At 41.0% G+C, this 19,443-nt stretch overlaps 1 protein-coding gene across 1 annotated transcript in view; it reads left to right on the top strand.

Moving 5' to 3' along the window:
• Positions 1–19,443, top strand: part of hydin (HYDIN axonemal central pair apparatus protein) — a 98,610-nt gene that overhangs the window by 14,862 nt on the left and 64,305 nt on the right. The window contains exons 7-19 of the mRNA XM_008290584.1: positions 1,381–1,582; positions 1,873–2,062; positions 4,700–4,799; positions 7,161–7,279; positions 8,022–8,245; positions 8,457–8,524; positions 8,645–8,886; positions 10,358–10,458; positions 11,568–11,703; positions 13,483–13,647; positions 13,753–13,905; positions 18,039–18,277; positions 19,125–19,410. Of these exons, the coding sequence (XP_008288806.1) occupies positions 1,381–1,582; positions 1,873–2,062; positions 4,700–4,799; positions 7,161–7,279; positions 8,022–8,245; positions 8,457–8,524; positions 8,645–8,886; positions 10,358–10,458; positions 11,568–11,703; positions 13,483–13,647; positions 13,753–13,905; positions 18,039–18,277; positions 19,125–19,410 (2,225 nt within the window). The remainder of the gene's footprint in view (positions 1–1,380; positions 1,583–1,872; positions 2,063–4,699; positions 4,800–7,160; positions 7,280–8,021; positions 8,246–8,456; positions 8,525–8,644; positions 8,887–10,357; positions 10,459–11,567; positions 11,704–13,482; positions 13,648–13,752; positions 13,906–18,038; positions 18,278–19,124; positions 19,411–19,443) is intronic.

Genomic DNA, 19,443 nt, shown 5'->3' with positions numbered 1-19,443 from the left:
TTAAAGCTTCTAATCCTCAACCAACACTCTAAGTGATTTGTCACTAGTTGAATAAACCTGGTTTTCAGAGCAGTTTTACTTTTGTCACAGGGAACTGTGTTTGAACCAAATACAAAAATTGGGAGTAAGAAGTTTGAAATGGCAAGTGTCCATGGTTGTTCTGGCTGGAGACAAGCTTTGAAAACACTACAATCACAACAAAATGAAAAACCCGTCAGACTCATTGAGCTGAACTTGTTGTGAATCAGAAAATCCTCCGTGTTACTTTGATCTCGGTTTTTATTTCTAGTAATTTTACAAACCCAGGTGAGTGTGTTTTTATTTACCTGTAGAAATGTCATATGAAAGAAACAATGAACCACAGAAGCACCTGAGAGAGAGCAGAATTATGTCACCAAGAGAACCCAGTATATCTGCTGTTTGTACTGGAATTTTATTTGTGTTTTAGAAAACTGAACCTTGCAGGTACAAATATAAACTATCTAAGATAAGTGGAGTGTTTGTGCAGGGGAAATCTCTCGTCCTTCCAATTTGAATGTAAACAAACACTCGTTAAATTTACATAAGGCCTTATTCTTCATGGCTTTATACAAAACCCTGTTTTGCATCTTTTTTTCTGTTGCTGGTTATTGTTGCTCTTTGTCTCCCTGCTGGAGTGTGTGCACATTATGGCAGCACCTCGTTTCCGCCACAGACTCATTAGACATAATGTTAACCATTAATGAGTTCATCTCTTGCTGCAGAATATCTCCTATAAGTCTACCACACTTCGATTTAAACCTTTCATATTCATTTAAGCTTGTCGTATTTCACATTGCTGCCACTCAAAAAAGGCTTTGGCAGCATAATAAAGTACGCCTGTTTCAGATGCCAGTTTTCCAGGATATTCGAGAGTAATTTCAATTGCTGATCTCTGTCAGGCTCCTTTTGGTCCAGATCCAGTGTTTCACAGTGAGACTCTGCAGTATGTCCTTGACTCCACTTTGAGGTTCTTTTCTATTCTCTGCCCACATTAGGTGTGAGACTCCCAGGTGACCAGGAGTGGGTGCTCACTAACCTGCTGGCTACTTTTTTTTCTTTTTTTTTTTGCAATTCAGATTTAGACAAAAAGTGCAAATGAATGAATGAATTGAAAAACAAAATCAAGTGTTTGGCTACAGATTTCAGTATCATGTAGTTTGTTTGCGCTCTGTAGTTCTGTACAAACTATGAAACCTTATAAACATGTGGTTGAGAGCAGTGTATTCACTTGAACTGAGTACAACAGCTGGTAAAATCATTCCTCCTGGCCTCTCGGGTAACAAATCGTATAATTAAAAAAAGTCTAAAAGCCACTGTCATAGTCTGTGAATTGATGCTTGTGTGTCGTCTTCTGCTCAGGTGAAGATGTGTACATCAGCTTATATGGGTCCTGTGAAGAACTGGACATCCGTCTGGTACCTGACTCTGCCCGGCTGACTGACACCTACATCTCTATGGCCAGTGGACACAAAGTGTCGCTCACCAACAGCAGCAACACAACTCTTCAGTACTGTTGGACAGTGTTGCCCAGCCAGCAACAGGAGGACCAGAGCCTATTGAGGTATACATGGATGCTCACAAACTATTATAACACAGGTAATAGAGGTTTTTCATTAGAGAAGTTGGGTCTGTATCCGCTCCACTTCCCTCTCTGTGTTTCTCTCTGTACATGTAGGATTCCCTGCTGGGTTGTATTTCTTTTTATCAAAGCACATGTTGCCAGAAATAGCTCCATCACTCTCCTTTCTGACGGCAACACTTTGTTCTTCTGCTCACCTCTTTTTCCTCTCTGACCCTGCCCATTCACCTCTTTATTTTACTTTTCACCTTCTCACTCCTCGCTCTCTTCAGGGAGAGCTCGGTGCTCCGGCAGAAGGAGGGGGTGGAGGAGGAGGGGGAGCGGCTGCTTTTTCAACACGAGTCCGACCCAGTGCTCCATTACCTCCCGCTGCTGTCCAGAGCCTTGCAGGAATGCAGAACCCAGGCTGCAAAGGACTGTCTGCTGGCCCTCTCACACAGCTGCATCACCATGGACCCAGTGGTGTGTTTGTGTTTTCCCGTCTTTGCATGTCATTTCCCTTTCACACAACTCATTAGTTGACCATAATTGTCCTCACAGTGCCTATGGCTTCTTTTCTCTGTGCTGCAGAGATAATAACTTCCCCTATATGCGTACATATTAATGCTGAGGGGGTCAACAGCCTCGTCTGAGCTGGCAGGGACCCAGTCGCTTGTCCAAGAGCACTTAAGAATTAGCCAATTTCAGCATGATAATTTACGTCAGAGAACATCACATCTGCCAAACATCAGGATGTAATTATTGTTACTATGAGTAGTTAGCATGCTAATGTTAGTATTTACCTCTGGTTAAATACAGCAAACATGGTTGTCCACTCTTGTTATGGGTTGCACGGGATGTTTGGTTAGGACGGTTCTTGCTAAAGGCTACACCATCAACATAGTGACTGTAAGGAAAGAAATTCGTTAATGAGATCTAAGATTATATGTGTCACAAAGAGTTATGGTTCAGCTCTGCTTTTTCATTATCAGCAGCATCATCGGGTCAAAGTATTTAGATTTATTAGCGAATACCTGCATCAACCTCATCTGTATGTTGTGTTTGCTGCAAATTAGCAAATTTAGCACAATAGTTCACTTTGGAGAACATGATGAACGTCATACTTGCCAAACATCACTATGTTATTGTTGTCACTGCAAGCATGTTAGGATGCTAATGTTAGCATTGAGCTCTGGTTAAATACAGTGACCATGGCTGTCCACTCTTATGTGTTGCACAGGGTGGTTTTGCTAAATGCTACATCACCAATGCTGTAAGGAAAGAAAAAAATAATTTGTTGATGAGACCTAAGATTATATGTGTCACAAAGAGTTAAGATTCAGCTCTGCTTTTGCATGTAAATCCCCTTTGACTCCTCTGTGACAGGAGGGTCACAGACTGGGCCTTCTCTGCCCAGGGACCTTCAGGTAGCCTGACCTGTTCTGACACCTTCACCTCCCCCCTTCTCTGCCAGTGTCTCCTCTGCTTAACTCAGCTGGGCTCCCTGGACAGAGAGAGAGAGGAGACAGATAAAAACAGAGAGAGAAGCTGTGGGAGAGAGAGAGAGAGAGTAAACAGTCTGTAGGCCAGTCACAACACAAACTTTAGGAGGGCATTTATAAGAGAAATGCTCAGCAGTCTTCACACACATACACCCACACACAGACACACACACACAGGTTATGGGTGTGAGCTGAGCCAGAATAACGAATCAGTCACCTCCCATGTTATTTTTTACTCCACATCTGAGGCCTGTACTACGAAACAGGATTTTTTTTCTAACTTTAGGTTGGGATTATTCCTCCACAATTCACCAGATGCCCCACTCCTGACCATCTTCAATCTGACAGATTTTATTTTATTTTTTTTTAAAGTGGTGAATATTGATTGAGTTGACGATGTGTAAAATCTGGGCTCATAGCGAACATTAGTTTTTGAGTAAAAATTCTTACAGAAGGTGAAGTCAAGTCGATTTTTACATCATTTTCTTTGGCCAATCGTTAGAGCAATGCTTCAAGTGCCACAACTTGAGAAATCATGTACTTTAAGTCCTCAAATTTTGCAAGCTCAGTGATATGTACATGTGGTTTTCAATGATACAACTCAGCTTTGATAGAACAATAAAAATCAGTTATATGATGGTGGAAACTTGGTGAAAAAAAGTGTCTGCAGTTTTTGCTATTCTGATATTCCACCAACCATGATCGAAGAAACAGCAACAAGGTGCCAAAAATTGGTGATATTTACAGACGTGCAAAAACCATCAGTATTTACAATAAGGTGCAAATTGGTGGTATTTACATTAAACTAGAATGTAGTAGAATGTTAAGCTCCTCGTTTTCACCTCAAACATCGCTTATTACCAGGGTACATCCCCTTTGTAACCTATGCTGAACACCAAACCCGCTCCAGAACACTTTACGTTCTATGTGACAGATCGATGCGTACCAAAAACACACCACCTCTTTGCATAAATAGCATCCACAATACTGGAAGATCCAGGGAAGCTCAATGTACAGACAGTGAGAGGAGAAGATTGGTGTTTTTAGAGCTGCTAGTGATTTCAAAGTCAAATTTTTGTTCTATATGCCTTTGTAGAATGATATAATCCAAAACTGATTTAAACGCTAAAGCCGTATTCTGGTTGACCTTATAAGATTTGCAATAGGTTTACTTTTGGTACGTACAGTTTGATGTTTTTATATTTGTTCTTTACTTGCTCCCACACTGCCAGGGTTGCGTCTAAAAGAATAAAACTGTCTTACCCACGCTCTGATAATTTGGTGGTTATATCAATCAGTCTTTAACAGTCACACAGTTTGCAGGTTTTTGACAGCTTTCACTTCTGCTTTAGCTGCTGCAGCGATGTATTTCAGTCTGTATTGTGTTTTCTAAATCTTTGTATTTCTCTATTGTATTTATATATATTTTATAGCTTCATGTCAATGTCTGTCCTGACTGTAGATGTTGCATGATGTGAAGCCATCTAACAAAAAAGATCCCTGAGGTGTTTTGAACTTGCTTCGCAGGACACTCTCTTCTAATATTTGCGTGAACAGAGCATGTGAATATCTGTTTTATATTGTTTCACTTAATCATTCTTGTCTTCATGTGGTTCAGGAGGGTGAAATCTGGCCCGGCACCACAGCAAACTTCCACGTTGTGTTCAAGCCCGAGGAGGCCAAACTTTACCAGCAAACCATTTACTGTGACATCACAGGTCAGTGTCATTTAGGTTTCAGATTCAAATGCACAGTTCTGCATTTGTGTTTACATTACAGTAACAACCAGCAATGTCTAGATTTTAGACTTTCTGTCACCGTGATGCTGGAGTAGGCAAAGTCAGTCAACCAGCACACTGGCAGAACTGTGTCTTGGTGCCACCGTGTGGTCTGTGTTTTTGCTTTTTGGTGAAATGTCTCAACATACCGAACAGGGCAGGTGTGAGATGGCACCAGTGTCTACAGGAATGAGCCCACTAATCAGCCCTTGTAGCCTTTCTCTCTCTCTAGCGTGCCGTTGGATCTGATGTCAACTCCAAGTGTGCCAAAGCAACGACAAATAGTAGCTTGAGGGCAGAAAATTGCTGTTGTTTTCTCTCAGAGTTCAACCCGTGAGCTGTTGTCTTCTCTCAGTTTAACCAATCAGCGTCAAGACCTGCACAGCAGTGCTTCAGGGCCAGACAGAAGTACCTGCCCAGAGTAATGACCTCTATCTCTTCCTTTAGTGAGATTCTACAGGTTCCATCTGTCCGTAAACAGCTCCTGCAGTGGAAAACAACCTGTTTATTTGATCTATGTACTTGAAAAACATTCATGTCCTCCTCAGGATGAATTTTAATAACTGCAGTGATTCCTTATTTAGCGCCATCATCAAAAGTATTTACATTTATTAGCAAATACCTGCATCAGCCTCTTCTGTATGCTGTGTTTGCTGCAAATCGGCAAATTTTAGCATGATAATGAACTACGGAGAACATGGTAAACGTCATACATGCCAAGCCTCAGCATTCTATTATTGCTATACTGAGCATGGTAGCGTGCTAATGTTAGCATTTAGCTCTGGCTACAGCAACCATGGTTGTCCATTCTTGTTAAGGGTTGCACTAGCAATGTGAACATCCATATGAGAGCAGAAAATGGCTTATAATACAATTCTGCCACAGACCAACATGCATGTACAAATAAATACTTATGTTTCTATTTGCGGTTTCTTCCCGTATGTCTCTGAATTGAACTACAAGCTGTTACAACATTCAAAACTTAGTCATTAACGTAGTATTTTTCGTAAGCCAATGAAACAAAACATTGAAGCAATATAGGCGACATTTTAATCACCAAATCCAAGGTGGCACTTGTGAAGCGCCAGATATCTTTCACAGTTCCTCCTTTGTGGCTGTACTTTTTGCCACAACACAATACTTTTTGTCTATTTTAGTCTTAAACACATAATAAATGAGCTGGCAAAATGGTGTCTTATCACAGTTTGTCTTTTGTGTCCAACTTATCTTTTTAATGTTAGGATGAGATTAAGTGTATAAGAGCAGGATTTAGGATCTCAATATAACAAACTACAGGCTGGATTAAAGGTCAACCTAAGAATGTGTAATAAGGTTTACATTTACAGCAGTCTGAGAGCAACACTTAACACAAAGTATGACTTGTTTACTGAGGCGAAACCCTCAGAACCAGGGGATGACTCTTTTCTTTTGTTTGTTCTTCACCACTTTGCAATTGATTGTTTTAACAACTTCAAGCACACACTACGCCCCTCCTGTAGATCAATAGCTTTGGCTTTCTCATAAAAGATTCTCCTTCCCTCTGTGAGTTGGTGCAAACAAAGGTTAGACAGACAAGTCTGGGTAACAAACCGTGTCTGTCTGTTTGGTTATTGTCAGAGGACAACAACTCTTTTCACTGATGTCTCTTTTATGTTTCCTTCTCCTTCAGTATATGATATCCTCAATTAAACTTGGCTGAAACAACACAAATGAACACGTGCTTTAAACGCTGATGGACTCCGTCCTACTTGATCTCATTTTCATATTAGACAATGCGCTCATAGTGCCCCAATATATTCATCTCATCCCAGTGGTAGTAAAAGGTTGTTGGCAAATTTGCATGTGGCCTTCATCTGTGTCTTCTGAGCCGGAGGCCAGATTTACATTAATTTCCATGTTTTCTGAGGCAGATGATGACCTGAGCAGCCCAGGTCAATGACAGCCAGACTGGACACTCCTGTGCCTCGGGTCCTCACTTTGCAAAAAGCTTCAAGAGCTTACTAAGCAACACAGAAGGCCCGACCTCTTGCAGCCTTTAATAAGTCCACATAGAGAAAGTAACGTTACATAGTTGGACTAATTCTTCATTTGGTGCTTTAAACTACCTTCACAATACACCTGCGTTAGATACTGTATGTTCATGTTTGACAGAGAATTCTTGTCTCAAAACATTAGCTTGTCATTTTTAATATGTTTTTATTGTTCTTGTGTCAGTGTTTGACCATACAGTGTGTTTTCTCATCTCGTTCTCTTTAAGTTAGTAATAAATCTTTGGTCATATCTGTCTGTGTTTGCCCTCAGGCCGTGAATCACGCTTACCTCTCACAATCAAGGGGGAAGGTTTAGGACCTAACGTGCAACTCGACTATAACCTGATGAACATAACAAACGTATTTATAGGGGAAAAACTCCAATATGAGGTAAGAAACATCAAGCCAAAGTGAACAGTCCCTTTAGAAAATTATCAGTTTTGATAGTTATGATGGGTCTTTTTTTTTGTAAATCGACAGAAACTGTTAGAATCAAAAGGATCATCAGATTTTCAACTTTCCGATGGTCTCTGAACTAATCATGTGCAATTTGTGGCTTGATTGGGAAAATTCACCAAATCTAAACTTAAAATGATAAAAATCGATTTATCCTAAATGTCTCATTTAGAAATTTGCCACAAACAGTTTGCACCGATCCTGCCAAAACAAAAGAAAAGTGAAACTGAGAGACTATGATTCAGATTCAGATTGTGCCTCATACAGTCAGCCAAGACACTCAAAAAAAACTGTTGACAGTTTTTACCAATTTAATTGTCTTTTGGTGCTTTTTTTTTTTTTGCTTAAATGTAGACAGTAGCATTGACTGTCTCTTTTGTCTATCGATATATCTATCTATAATGTACATTCGATGTTACGTTTTCATTTTTGGGTGTCTGCTCTTATATTTAGGACCAAATTAAAAGTCTAAACATACTAATCTTAGCTTTATAAAAAGCGCTTCTACTCTGCCATACCTCTACTGGCATTATTTGTCTTCTGTTAACACCAACTTTAAATGGAATACCTCAGTAGTCATACATGCGTTATCTGCATTTATTAAACATATTGACTTTGTAGCTCATACAAGGAAACATAACTGACTATTAATCAGTGGATCCTTCTCTCTGTCCAGGTGCAAGTGTCAAACACAGGGCTGATTGATGCTCCTTTCAAGTTGTCGAGGCCCGACACCACTTTTGGCCGCTGTTTCTCCTTCAGCCCCGAGGAAGGTGTTGTTCCCCCCGGGGCCTGCCAGATTGTGAAAGTCACCTTCCACAGTTGCGTCTTGGGGGCTGTCTCGGAGGATTTGCTGCTAACTGTCACAGGACAGCCTCAGCCACTTACCTTGACCTTTAGGTGAAGCTGGGAGGGATTGGAAGTCATGTTCTATCCGAACATTCAAATGTGTAGAAGAAATTTCAAAACTGTGCCCTAAAAGTTGAGGCAGTGTTAAAAATCGAAATGCCAAATAGTCACTTTCTGCTGCACTCACAGTACTTAATTTAAAATCCTTCAACTTATTGTTTCTAAAGTTTCTCAAGATTCGTGTCTGTGTCTTTTCTTTCAGGGGTTCTGTCGTCGTCCCCACATTCCACTTCAATGTTTCAGAGCTCAATTTTGGAGATGTACCCTTTGGTGAGTTAGAATATTCATGAATATATTTTCATGTTGTTGCCAAATATATATCATCCAGAGAATCACAATATTTAGAGACAAAGTGTCTGTCTTTCTTTCTCTATGTCTGTCTCTGCATAGGTTTCCCTCAAACATTGACCTGTACCCTCTTCAACACCTCCTTTGTTCCTATGACGTTTGCCCTGCGCGTCCTGGGAGACGGGTTGGGGTCTCCCAGCGTTACTGCTGCAAAACAGGTATCTGACGTGTCGCACAGGAATTGGCAAGGCCACACCGCTAGAGACCTTCATGCACTGCCTGCAGAGTGCACTGTCAGCCCTGATTCCAACTTTGTGCGTGCCATGTCAGACGTCACCTTTAAGGTACAGCTGAACAGAGAATTCACCACAATTTATTTTGCATTTACCTGCAAAAGATGTGCTTGTATGTTTTTCCTTAAAGGTTATATTGTGGTTTAACAAAATGCAGCCAACAATACAGATATGCTTCACAGGACACCATGAACATAGCACAGATCTTGTGTCATCAGTTTTGTTTTGATAGCCACAAGTAAGCACATTTTTACAAATTGACACAGGAGGCCCAGTGAAATGAGCTTCATGTCTGTCTAGCTTTACTTGCTCTGCCCACAACTTGCTATGGTAACATTACCAGTAGCTAGCATTGACCTACTGAAGTGCAAATACTCTTTGGGCACTGAGTAGTCATAGTAAGGGAGAAAGACCTTTTAACTATTAAAACCCAGCAGGAAACACTACACTACAACAGTGACCTAAAGTTGGTTCCTTCACAACAAAACTTAAATCTCAGACACACAAACAGTGCATTTAAAATTATTTAAACCTCAAAGCTTCTATAACGAATATAGTGGAATGTTTAGCCACTAAAGAGCCAGATATTTCCCTAAAAGAGATGAGAGATGGTAAAAGTGATAACCTGAGCTAAAGAAAATGGATATTGAAGTTGCATTTATTAAGGTTGTCAGAAGCACAGCATAGCTTTGCCTTATCATTTTAAATATGTCAATGTTATATACAAGTTGGTGTCCACTGCCCCCCAGTGGCCAAACATAGCTGTTGCAGGTTTAATCAATAAACCTATTTTTGTTGTATACTGTTTATGTTTCAGTGGGTTTGGTTTGAAAGTCCCCCACTGGTAGAAATCTTTTTTTTCTCTTGTTAACATGTTCATTTTGTGTTTTTTTTCATATGCTGGACATCCCATCATTAGCAAAATAAGCATTCAACACCACATTTCCACCTTAAATGTGGACACAATGACAAAAACATAGAGTGAGATTTCTGGGGTTTCATAGAAATGAACTGCATCAAGTCAGTTTGTGCCACGAGCAACTTTGTCTAAAGGAAATTAAATTAAATTAATGTAACAGAGCAATTTATTTATTAATGTTTAATGCTTTTTATTACCAAATCTTGCTGCATATAATAAATATTACAGGGTTTTATTATACTTCTACTGAGCTAGAAGAGAAAACTAAGAGAAGAAGGGAGAGACGAGATATCTTGCTCCTGTTTGATTCCCTGTACTTTGTTAACAAAGCCAGTCGAAATTGTGATCAAGTTGTTCTCGGTTACATATTTTTCTTTTTCTTGCACGAGACATAATCCCATTTTTTAAAAATATGCTCTCAAGTTAGCCAGTAGTCTTTACCAAGGAGGTCTGCTGTAGATAATAACACCAATACATCTGTCAGTTTATCGTACAGTCTATCAGGGTAACTCTTCATGGTTTTCCTTTTAACTTCTGCCACTGCTTGTCCTCTCCACTGGACTTGTCGCGGTCTCATACGATGTGTTTCTAATATATGCACAGGTGACGCTGTGCTCCAACACGGTGAAGAGATACCGGCTGGGGCTGACAGTGGACGTTGAAGGTGTTGGGAGGGAAATCCTGACTCTGCCCATCAACGCCAGGTTAGACACACTTACAACTGTGAACACAAACTCTGTAATGTGCAACCATAAACCTCTTCTAGTTTAGTTTTGTTGTGTCTCACAAGCTGCAGCAGAATGAGTATAGCTTTGCACATTAAAGGCCATGAACACAGATTACTGGGTCAGTTTTTTTCAGTATTTTTTCTCTTGTGCCATAACACTGTTTGATCTTTTTTTCACTGCGAAAAGACACTTAATAAAAAATGAATGAATAAAAATTAATCATCATCCCGCTGTTCCAGTAGGGTGGAATATAATCTCTTCTTCTAAAAGGAAGTGTTGAATATGAATAATATGTTTTGACAGAAGACTAATATAATATGACATGAAGTATTTTCTTGATGTGAATCCCACACTCTATTTACTCGTGTTTTACTTGAGTTTTCCCAATTAGGACAACCTTATAATTGTATTTTATAATATATATGCTATATAGTTTACAGGGAAATGGTGTACGTTTTACTTCACTACATCTATTTGGGAGCTTTGATTACAACTTCCTTTTAAGATTAAGGTTTTACATGCAAAAGGTATGAATAATTGATAAAATACAATTACAAACTACACTGCCAGTTGGTAATTTTGCATACAGTCGAGCTGCTCAGAGGTGGGTTTTTGTTGCAGACCTGCATGTACGACACCTCCATTCACACTTGTGTCACAAGTTGCCATCATCCTTTTTTCCAGAAGTAAAGTAGCCTTTTTTTTCCTGCCAGTAACCTCTGCTGCGCTTCTTTCGGTCTGTTCTGATGCTTTGACAAGTCGTGAATATGGTCCATTGAACTTGCATACAGGTGTCGACAAATCAGTGGAGGATGTGTTAAATATTCAGAACCTCGTTTGCATAATAATACAATGGAATGTCACCTGCACCATCACTCAGAGTAGGGCAACGGCAATCTGACTTCCTCACCGTCATTGTAAATTTATGAATCGGTTCTAATTAATAGACTTCAGTTTTGGCATCATGCAACGCAATTACTGTTGAATTCATAAATAAGCCTCTGATCTTTTCCCCTCTCCTCCTCTCTCTGTTTTCGTCCCTCTGCTTCTCTGTTTCATCCGTTTTTTTCCCTCTTTGTTGATAGGTGCGTTGTGCCTGAGATTGTGGCAAAGCCTTCAGTGTTGGACTTTCAAAGGTGCTTCCTCGATCACCCCTACGACCAGTCAGTGCAGCTGACCAACCCCAGCAACATGGCTGCCTGCTATGGCATACTGGATCAGGTGAAGTAGACCACTGTGGCAACTGAACCCATGTTTGTGTGTTTACTGTACATGTATGTGGCAGGCGAGAGATACTATAATTAGACAAAAAAAACCCCCAAAAAACTAAGGCCCATGCATTCATATTTGAAAGTATGATTCAGTAGAGACTCATTAAACAACTGATACCACTAACTGGCAATATAATATAACGCTGCAACCACAAGACTGTTAGCTTAGCTTAGCAAGACTGGAAATAGGTTAACGGCTCTCTTGGCCACCTGCCAGCACTTCTTCGGCTGAATAACTAGCATTTTATATCTAATTTGTAAAGGACAGGCTCACCACAGGTCTATAGTGACACTAAAGGAGCTATTGGTCACTGCTGGTCATGAAGAGATCCCTTCTTAATGCAATACTAGTGAGAGTAATGAGAGACAAATGTTTTCCTCCCAGCGTTGTTTTTTTTTGCTTAGCTCAGAGATTATTGTACAAATTACAAAGCAACCTTTGTAGGTATCCGTTTGGTTTGACTCGGATAGAATGCTTAAGTCTTTGGCTGAACTTTGAGATGCATTTGTCTGTGTTTTGCATTGAACAAGGACTATTGATTTGGCCACAAGCACATTAGTTGTAGGTATTTTCATTGGCAGCATGAAGAAAAGGATTATTTTCCAACAAGAAAACAGTTTCGGTGTTCTTATATGCATGAAAATAACAAGTTACATCTGTAAAGGCCGTTATTTGTCAGGTAATTTCTCTACCAAGGACAGTCTACGCTGAAGTTTTGAGAAAGGTGACCGGTTACATTAGGTGCCACATAACAGCTGCATTCCTGATTCATTTCTAGCCAAAGACCTGTATTTGATGTTGTACCCCTCTTCTTTATCTATGTTTTCTATTATTTTTTTAAATTTTTTTTTTTATTAATAAAAATAATCTCTCACTGCCTTAAAATAGATGTAATTGCTTCAGCCCGAATTTCCCCCATGGGGCTTAATAAAGAATTATCTTATCTTATCTTATCTAGAATGTGCAGATCAATAAAGTCCTTGCCTCTCTCTCCACACACTCCTCGCTGCTCTCTTCAGCTCAAGCACACCAGCTCACCTACAACTCTGTAAAACTACTCGACACTACACAATGTAAAGTTGTCATAGAGGAAAAATTCAGCCATTCATGTTTGAACTGGAAACCGACTCTGCAGAAGCATATTAATAGAGAAGGCACTGCATTGCAAACTGACAGGATTGGCTCTTTAGGTTTCTTACATATGTTACATCATTGTTCTAAGGTTGTCAGCCATGGTGTTAACTTCATATTATGTGCATAATATGTGTTGTCACATATTAAAACACCATATGGACACGTTAGCAAGGTAGAAAACTTGATTTCACCTCTAACCAGCTCTGTCTTTTCTGTACAGTCGTAAGAGTGGCATTAATCTTCTCATGTAATTTGCCAAGTAATTTGTCATCTTGGGCTTGCGGTATAACTAATCCACATTTTCTACATTTTTGTTGACATTTTATAGATTTTTTAAAAATCTATGACTTGAGAATAGGGAACTAATGGTGAAAATATTCCTTGGTTGTAGCCCTAAATCACCAAACAAGAGATAAGAGACTTTTTAATAGTTTTTGAAACAAATCAGACAATAGCATCCCACATAAGGTGAGTTCAAGTGATGGATTTTGATGCTTTTGATTCCACCAGTCTGTCCCTAAGACTTCACATGTACTGTAGATCCCAGATGACTGCATTAAAACGCCTAATTTCTACCTGTGTCGCTGTTTTCAGGAATATGAGGAAAGTCCCTCTCTGGTTTTTGGCAGTTTAGAGCCCAGAGGAGTGATTCCTCCGGGCTCCTCAGTGAAGCTTCCTGTGTTTCTGCTCGCTCAGGCTGTTGGAAAGCTGCATCACACTCTACGCATCGCTGTGTTCGGCAGCCTCCAGCCTCCCCTGGTCAGTGGGATGACTCTGCAGGATAAATACATTCTGTTTTTTTGCCCCCCTAAATTAATAAGCAAATCCTGTTCTATGACTCGTCTCTTGTCTGTTCTGTTCCAGGAGGTGGTTCTGTTGTGCATCGGGCAGGGACCAGTCGTTCACGTTCAGAGCACGCAGCTGCAGTTTGGCAGGATCCCGGTTCTGAAGGACGTTGTTAGAACCCTGCAGCTGCTAAACCAGTCGCCTATTCCAGCTCACTTTACCACTCGCATGGTACAAACACCAACACTCGCACAGACTCATCTATCAAAACCTGTACAACAGTAGGGGCTAAAGACATGCACAGTAAAACCTGTTCTTACATAAGTTAAAATTACAGACAAATGCAACCTAACATGGGCTCAGACCTAGAAGTAGGATGTTCCAGAGTTTGGGAGGAGAAAAGAAGCATCATTCAGTCTTATTAGTGGATTTGCTACATACCTGAAAATTGTTCAAACCCATTACAGATTCAGAGAATTTTCATTTGACCAACAGGTTTTCTAAACAAGTGACAGAACACAGTACGACATTATGTTAAGTGATAATTTTATTTACGTTTTACTAAAAACACCTTGTCCAAAATTGTTCATATTCCTCAAAAATGCTGCATCTACACAATTCTAATGATCCTATTAATTTCCACCATGTTCCAGAGCATTCTAATACTCTATATATTGGGAACAGCTGCTGTACTACTTCTCCAGTTAGTTACTAGTTAACTACAAGTCATGGCTTGAACCATAGAGCTCAGTGAGCGCACTATCATGATCCATCCAAAAGGAGAGTTGCGTATTGTGGCTGCCTACAAGATGCAGGTTGGTTAAAGTGTTTTCAGGTGCCAGTGGCTGCAGTGCAAAGTATCTTCAAAAAGTACAAGAAGCTCCACACTATGGCAAATCTCAAAGAGAGTGGTAGGTGGCCAAAAGTGATCCCTGCGCTGGCAAGAATGGGGGTGTAAGAAGAATCTAAGGATCGTCATCAAGACCATCCTGATGAATCTGAGCAGTTCTGGTATCAACAACTCAGTCAGACACTCCAGCAGACACTAAACAAAGCTGGTCTTCATAGACACCAACCATAAAGGACTCCACTTCTCCAAGGCAGGCACACAAATGCTTGCATGGCATTTGCAAAAAACCTGGACTAAGAAGTAAGCATAATGCTTATGCTTCATGGTTATTGCAGTTGGATGAGATAAACATGGAGTTGTTTGGACACGGGGACATTTTGCCTGGTGAAGGAAAGGAGAAGCGTTCAAACCCAAGAACATCAACACCACAGCAGGTGCTTTGAAATGCAATGCTTTGGGGCTGTTTTTCATCTATTGGGACATGAAACCTTGACAACGTGAACAGCATGATGAGAAAAGAGGACGACATTAAGATTCTGGAGGAAAACATCAGGCAGTCTGCAGAAAAAAACAAGACAATGATCTGAAACATTCAACCAAAGTGCTCAGAGACGGTAAAACAGCCAGAGTCCAGATCTGAATTCCATCGAGAATCTGTGGATGAAACTGAAGACCAGAGTGATGCAAACAAACCTTCCGTCCTCAAAGACCTGGAGATCTTCTCAAAACAGGAACATGCAGAAAGCTTGTTAGCAGTTAGGAGAACTATGTGATTGATGTGGTGGCATCTAAAGGCTTTATCACTGATTACTGAGAAAGGATGTGAATAATTTAATAACGGTATTTTTAGTAAAAATGTCAAAAAAAATTAACATCTCTGAAACAATGTCTCACCATCTTTTGTTCCATGTTCATTTCATTTCCAGCCAGAAGAAACCTGTTGGTCAGATATGGATTCACTATAAATCAAACTTGTCATGGGTATGAATAGTTCGAGGCTGAACTGTATCCGTCCGGCCATCTTCCTATTCACCTGCGGATTTCTCCTATAAGCCTTCCATCTATCTTCTGCTGCCCCCGTGACTAATTCATTTTCAGCCTAATTGGATATGTAATTAATGAGTTAATGAATTCAATGCTTTGTTAGCTCTTGAAATAATTAGTTGCCGGTTCAATTTTAGTCCTACCCCAGGAGAATAAGCGATTTTCCTCAGAGTGGTGCTCTTTGCGTCGCCATACATGGCGACATTTTGTCAATTCACAATGACATAAATTAAATAGCATGATCAAGGAAACTAACTGAATGATCCACTTAGATTTAGAATTAATTTCTTCAATGCAGTGTTTAACAGATATTATACTTTCGTCTTTTAAATGAAAATTCATCTCTTAGCCTTTTAATGATAGCTCAGTTGTTGCTTATCGACTCATTTCCTAGGTCTTAAAAGACTTGTAAGATTGAGTGGCTGTTTTCTGCTTGTTTTTATTCATCGTGCTTACTCAGTGTGAACGAAACACTGAACTCTACGGCAACCTGAGAGCTACAATTCATCATATTTAGTGTTTCACTTGGCTCCTGAGAGCTCTCTTCTCTCTGCGCATCGCCTTATCAGCGTCGCCTGATATCCGCGGGGAACAAACTTGTGACCGGAGCCATACCTCAACGCTCCCGAAGCCGCCGTAGACACCAGCGCGCGTGCACGCATGCGTTTAAACACACACAGGCAACCCCGGTGTAACTGCAGTTGCGTGACCCCGTCCTCTCCTCTGAGGCGGTGTTGAGGGAAGGAGTTTCTCCTCTGCACTCTCAGGCGTCAATCGATGCAGATTCCTCTAGAATTACATTACATCTCGCTCAATAGGCTGACAGAGAGCCACACAAATAGACCTGGTGACAGAGGATCGTGGGGATTTGCACAAGGTATCCACACTTGCTTGTCATTTAAGTGACCATCTGTGAGAACAACTCCTTCCCTAATCCAGCCTAAGCTTCGTACAGTGTCAAAAATGTAGAAAATAAACAGACAGCCAGGGTAGAAGCATATTGGAGCACTGCAGTCTGGACACAGAGAACACTGACTTTCCTTTTTTTCTTTTACATCAAAGGTATAAGATAAAGGGCTAAAAAAAACCAAAAAAACTTGAAAAACATATATAAGCTGATGTCTGATATTTGACATGGGAATAGTCACTGCAGCATCAGTGCAGGATTTGTCTAGTTGGATGCCCTGTTGATAGCCGTAGAGCTCACAGCACATATCTGAATTCTAAACCATTCCGACTTCTTGCTGCATTCAAAAGCAATCAATGCTAATCAAGCTGTGGGATGCAGCAGGTTTGATGTGATTATTGAGATTCCAGTCATCTTGCTCCGCACTCTGGGGAGTCAACCCTGTGCTCTTTCTCCTCATCTGACTCCACCCACCGCTTTACCATGATCACCCCTGTATCGACCTGCCTCAAGTCCGCTTTCACCGGCCCCTTCATGCAAACGCTGAGAAAGCGATCTTTGACTCCCAAAGTCACTCGCTGGTCAAGCGAGGCATTTTTCTTCAAATGTGACTTTTCTCCCTCAAGGTTTTTCTGCAAGAAACTGGCTTTGAATATCCTTATAGTTGATTTGTCCGATATTTTTCGTCCTGTCCCTGCTTCAGTAAGGCAACACAAATGTCAGCTGCAATATTCGAGTACAGACATTTTCCCCCATTGATCAACAATTTACTGTGTTGTCCTGTAGGCAGTGAAATCGCCCAAGCTTCACTGCATCTGTAGGAAGCTCATTTTCAAAATCCCAATTAAAAGTTTATGTTCCACCCATCCATCAGTGGAGATGCTGTATAGAACATTGATTGTGATCTCGACCACTGCTTGGTCAGACATATATACAGTACAGTGAGCACGATGAAGAGCTTTCTGCTTTGTTGAAAGGTTGGAGATGAATACTAGATTTATGTCTGTTTTCTTATTGCGCTGGACTTTATTTGGAAAAATGCAATTGAACAGTCCACAAAGCTGGGAAATAAAATGAATATTGTCTTGCAGTAGTCCTTGTTTCTGCAAAGACAGTGAGACAGATAACATTTTTAAACTATCCATGTGTGAAGGCTTTTGTACAGGGAGGTGCAGATTACACACTGCACATACGTATATCATCTTCCCCATATTGTCCTCCTCATAGTAGGGGTGTATTTTGTCTTACTTATGGCAGGCAGGGAGCTGCTGCTCTTCTTGTGCCTCTACAATCTCACTGCACTGAAATGTTGATGTGATTATGCAGCTATATGATATACACATCTGTCTCTCCAGGTCCATCTATGCTATAGGGTTCAATGGCTTCTGCAGCGTAGTTAGGGGAAAGTGCCCCCACAAGGGAGATATTTTCCTGCATCACATTTCAGTCATGGAAGCAGCAACTGAGACTGTTACTATGCCCCTGTTTCCAGGGGCAGGCGTCCTGTGGTAGCACTTCAGCTCAGACCGTAAATTGACTCAGACTGCGTTTCTGTTTCCTCAGAGCAATTCGAAGTCCTTTTGGCGTGTCGAGCCCAGCGAGGGGGAAGTGCCACCGGATGCCCAGCTGGAGCTCAAGGTTGTGGCGCACTTGAAGGACACGCTTCAGTTCCAGAATACGCTAGAGGTGTCCATACAGGACAGTCGGACACACGCTGTCCGTCTGTCAGCCACTGGCACCGGCACTACTATAGTCAGCGACAAGCCTCTGGGCCCCAGCCTCGACCTCGGCACGCACTTCAGGTAGACACCAAGAGGTCATGCTTAGGATTCACATTTTTAGTTATGAGGGTGTTTTAAAAAGTTCTCGGTCTCACCTGGAAACAACACAGCTGTATACTATAAAGCCTTATATCACTGTCTACAAAAACTCAAATATGTGAAGCAATTAAAAAAACACAGGAGAAGTGAGCTTTAAGCTGCCAAATGTGGCTTTGAACTGTTGCTCCATGAACCTTAGTCATCCGACCTGCACTGTCTGTTCCCCAAACTACAATCCTACCTCTGCGGACACCATTTTCAGATTGGTGATGAAGTCATCCATGCTGTTAAGGAGCATTTAGAAGCTCAAGATGTGACAGAATACCAAAGCTTGATCATTGGTGGACCATGTGCATTGAAGTTAAAGGACACTGTGTTGAAAAATAAAACAAGAACAAAGGGCAAGAGGTGAGGCCGGGAACTTTTGAAGTACCCTCGTAATATTAACTCTCTGAGCCACAAAACCCACCAGGGGATTTGTGAGGCATGTTTTCTTTTAAAACAACACAGCTTCACTATTTTTGAGAGTCAGAAACTCTGAAAGCAGAAAGAATCATCTGATTTTCAGCTGTCCAACAGTGTATCCCATGTGAAAAATTGATATATAGGAGAGCAAGTTGTTGGAAGAAACACTCAGCATGGTGAAATCTCTTTCTAGACTTGACATGCATAGTGAGAAGACAAGTCACAATGTTGTTTTCCAGTACTGGTAACAACTGTGGCCAAAACACTCAGAAACTGCTTCAGGGGGTAAATGATATCTTAATTAAGAAATTTAAAATCTGACAATCTGCTTGACGTCTGCTTTGACCTCTTCATGTTCTGTCAGCCATGCTCCGTGCCAGTACCACTTCAAGCTGACCAACTGCGGCCAGCGGAGGCACCTGATGTACTGGAGGAACGCCGGCTTCCCGTCCTCCACAAAAACCCGCAAAGGGGACAGCTCACCGAGCCGAACCTTCCTGCCCCCCATCCCCACTGCCAGGCAGGGAGGCTCATCTTTAATATCCTCCAGCAGAGAGAAGCCACTGTTCAGCCTCAGTCCGTCTCGTGTGGAGCTTTTTCCAGGTGGCTCCGTCGACATGGTGCTGACAGGATCTTCAGACTCACCTGTGGTAAAAACAGTTTGGTCTAAAAGTGAACAACCT

Source organism: Stegastes partitus, unplaced genomic scaffold, assembly GCF_000690725.1.
Source record: "Stegastes partitus isolate 25-593 unplaced genomic scaffold, Stegastes_partitus-1.0.2 Scaffold685, whole genome shotgun sequence".
NCBI lineage: Eukaryota > Metazoa > Chordata > Actinopteri > Pomacentridae > Stegastes > Stegastes partitus.
Note: the sequence above shows the minus strand (reverse complement) of the source record. Positions and strands in the feature narration are given on the sequence as shown.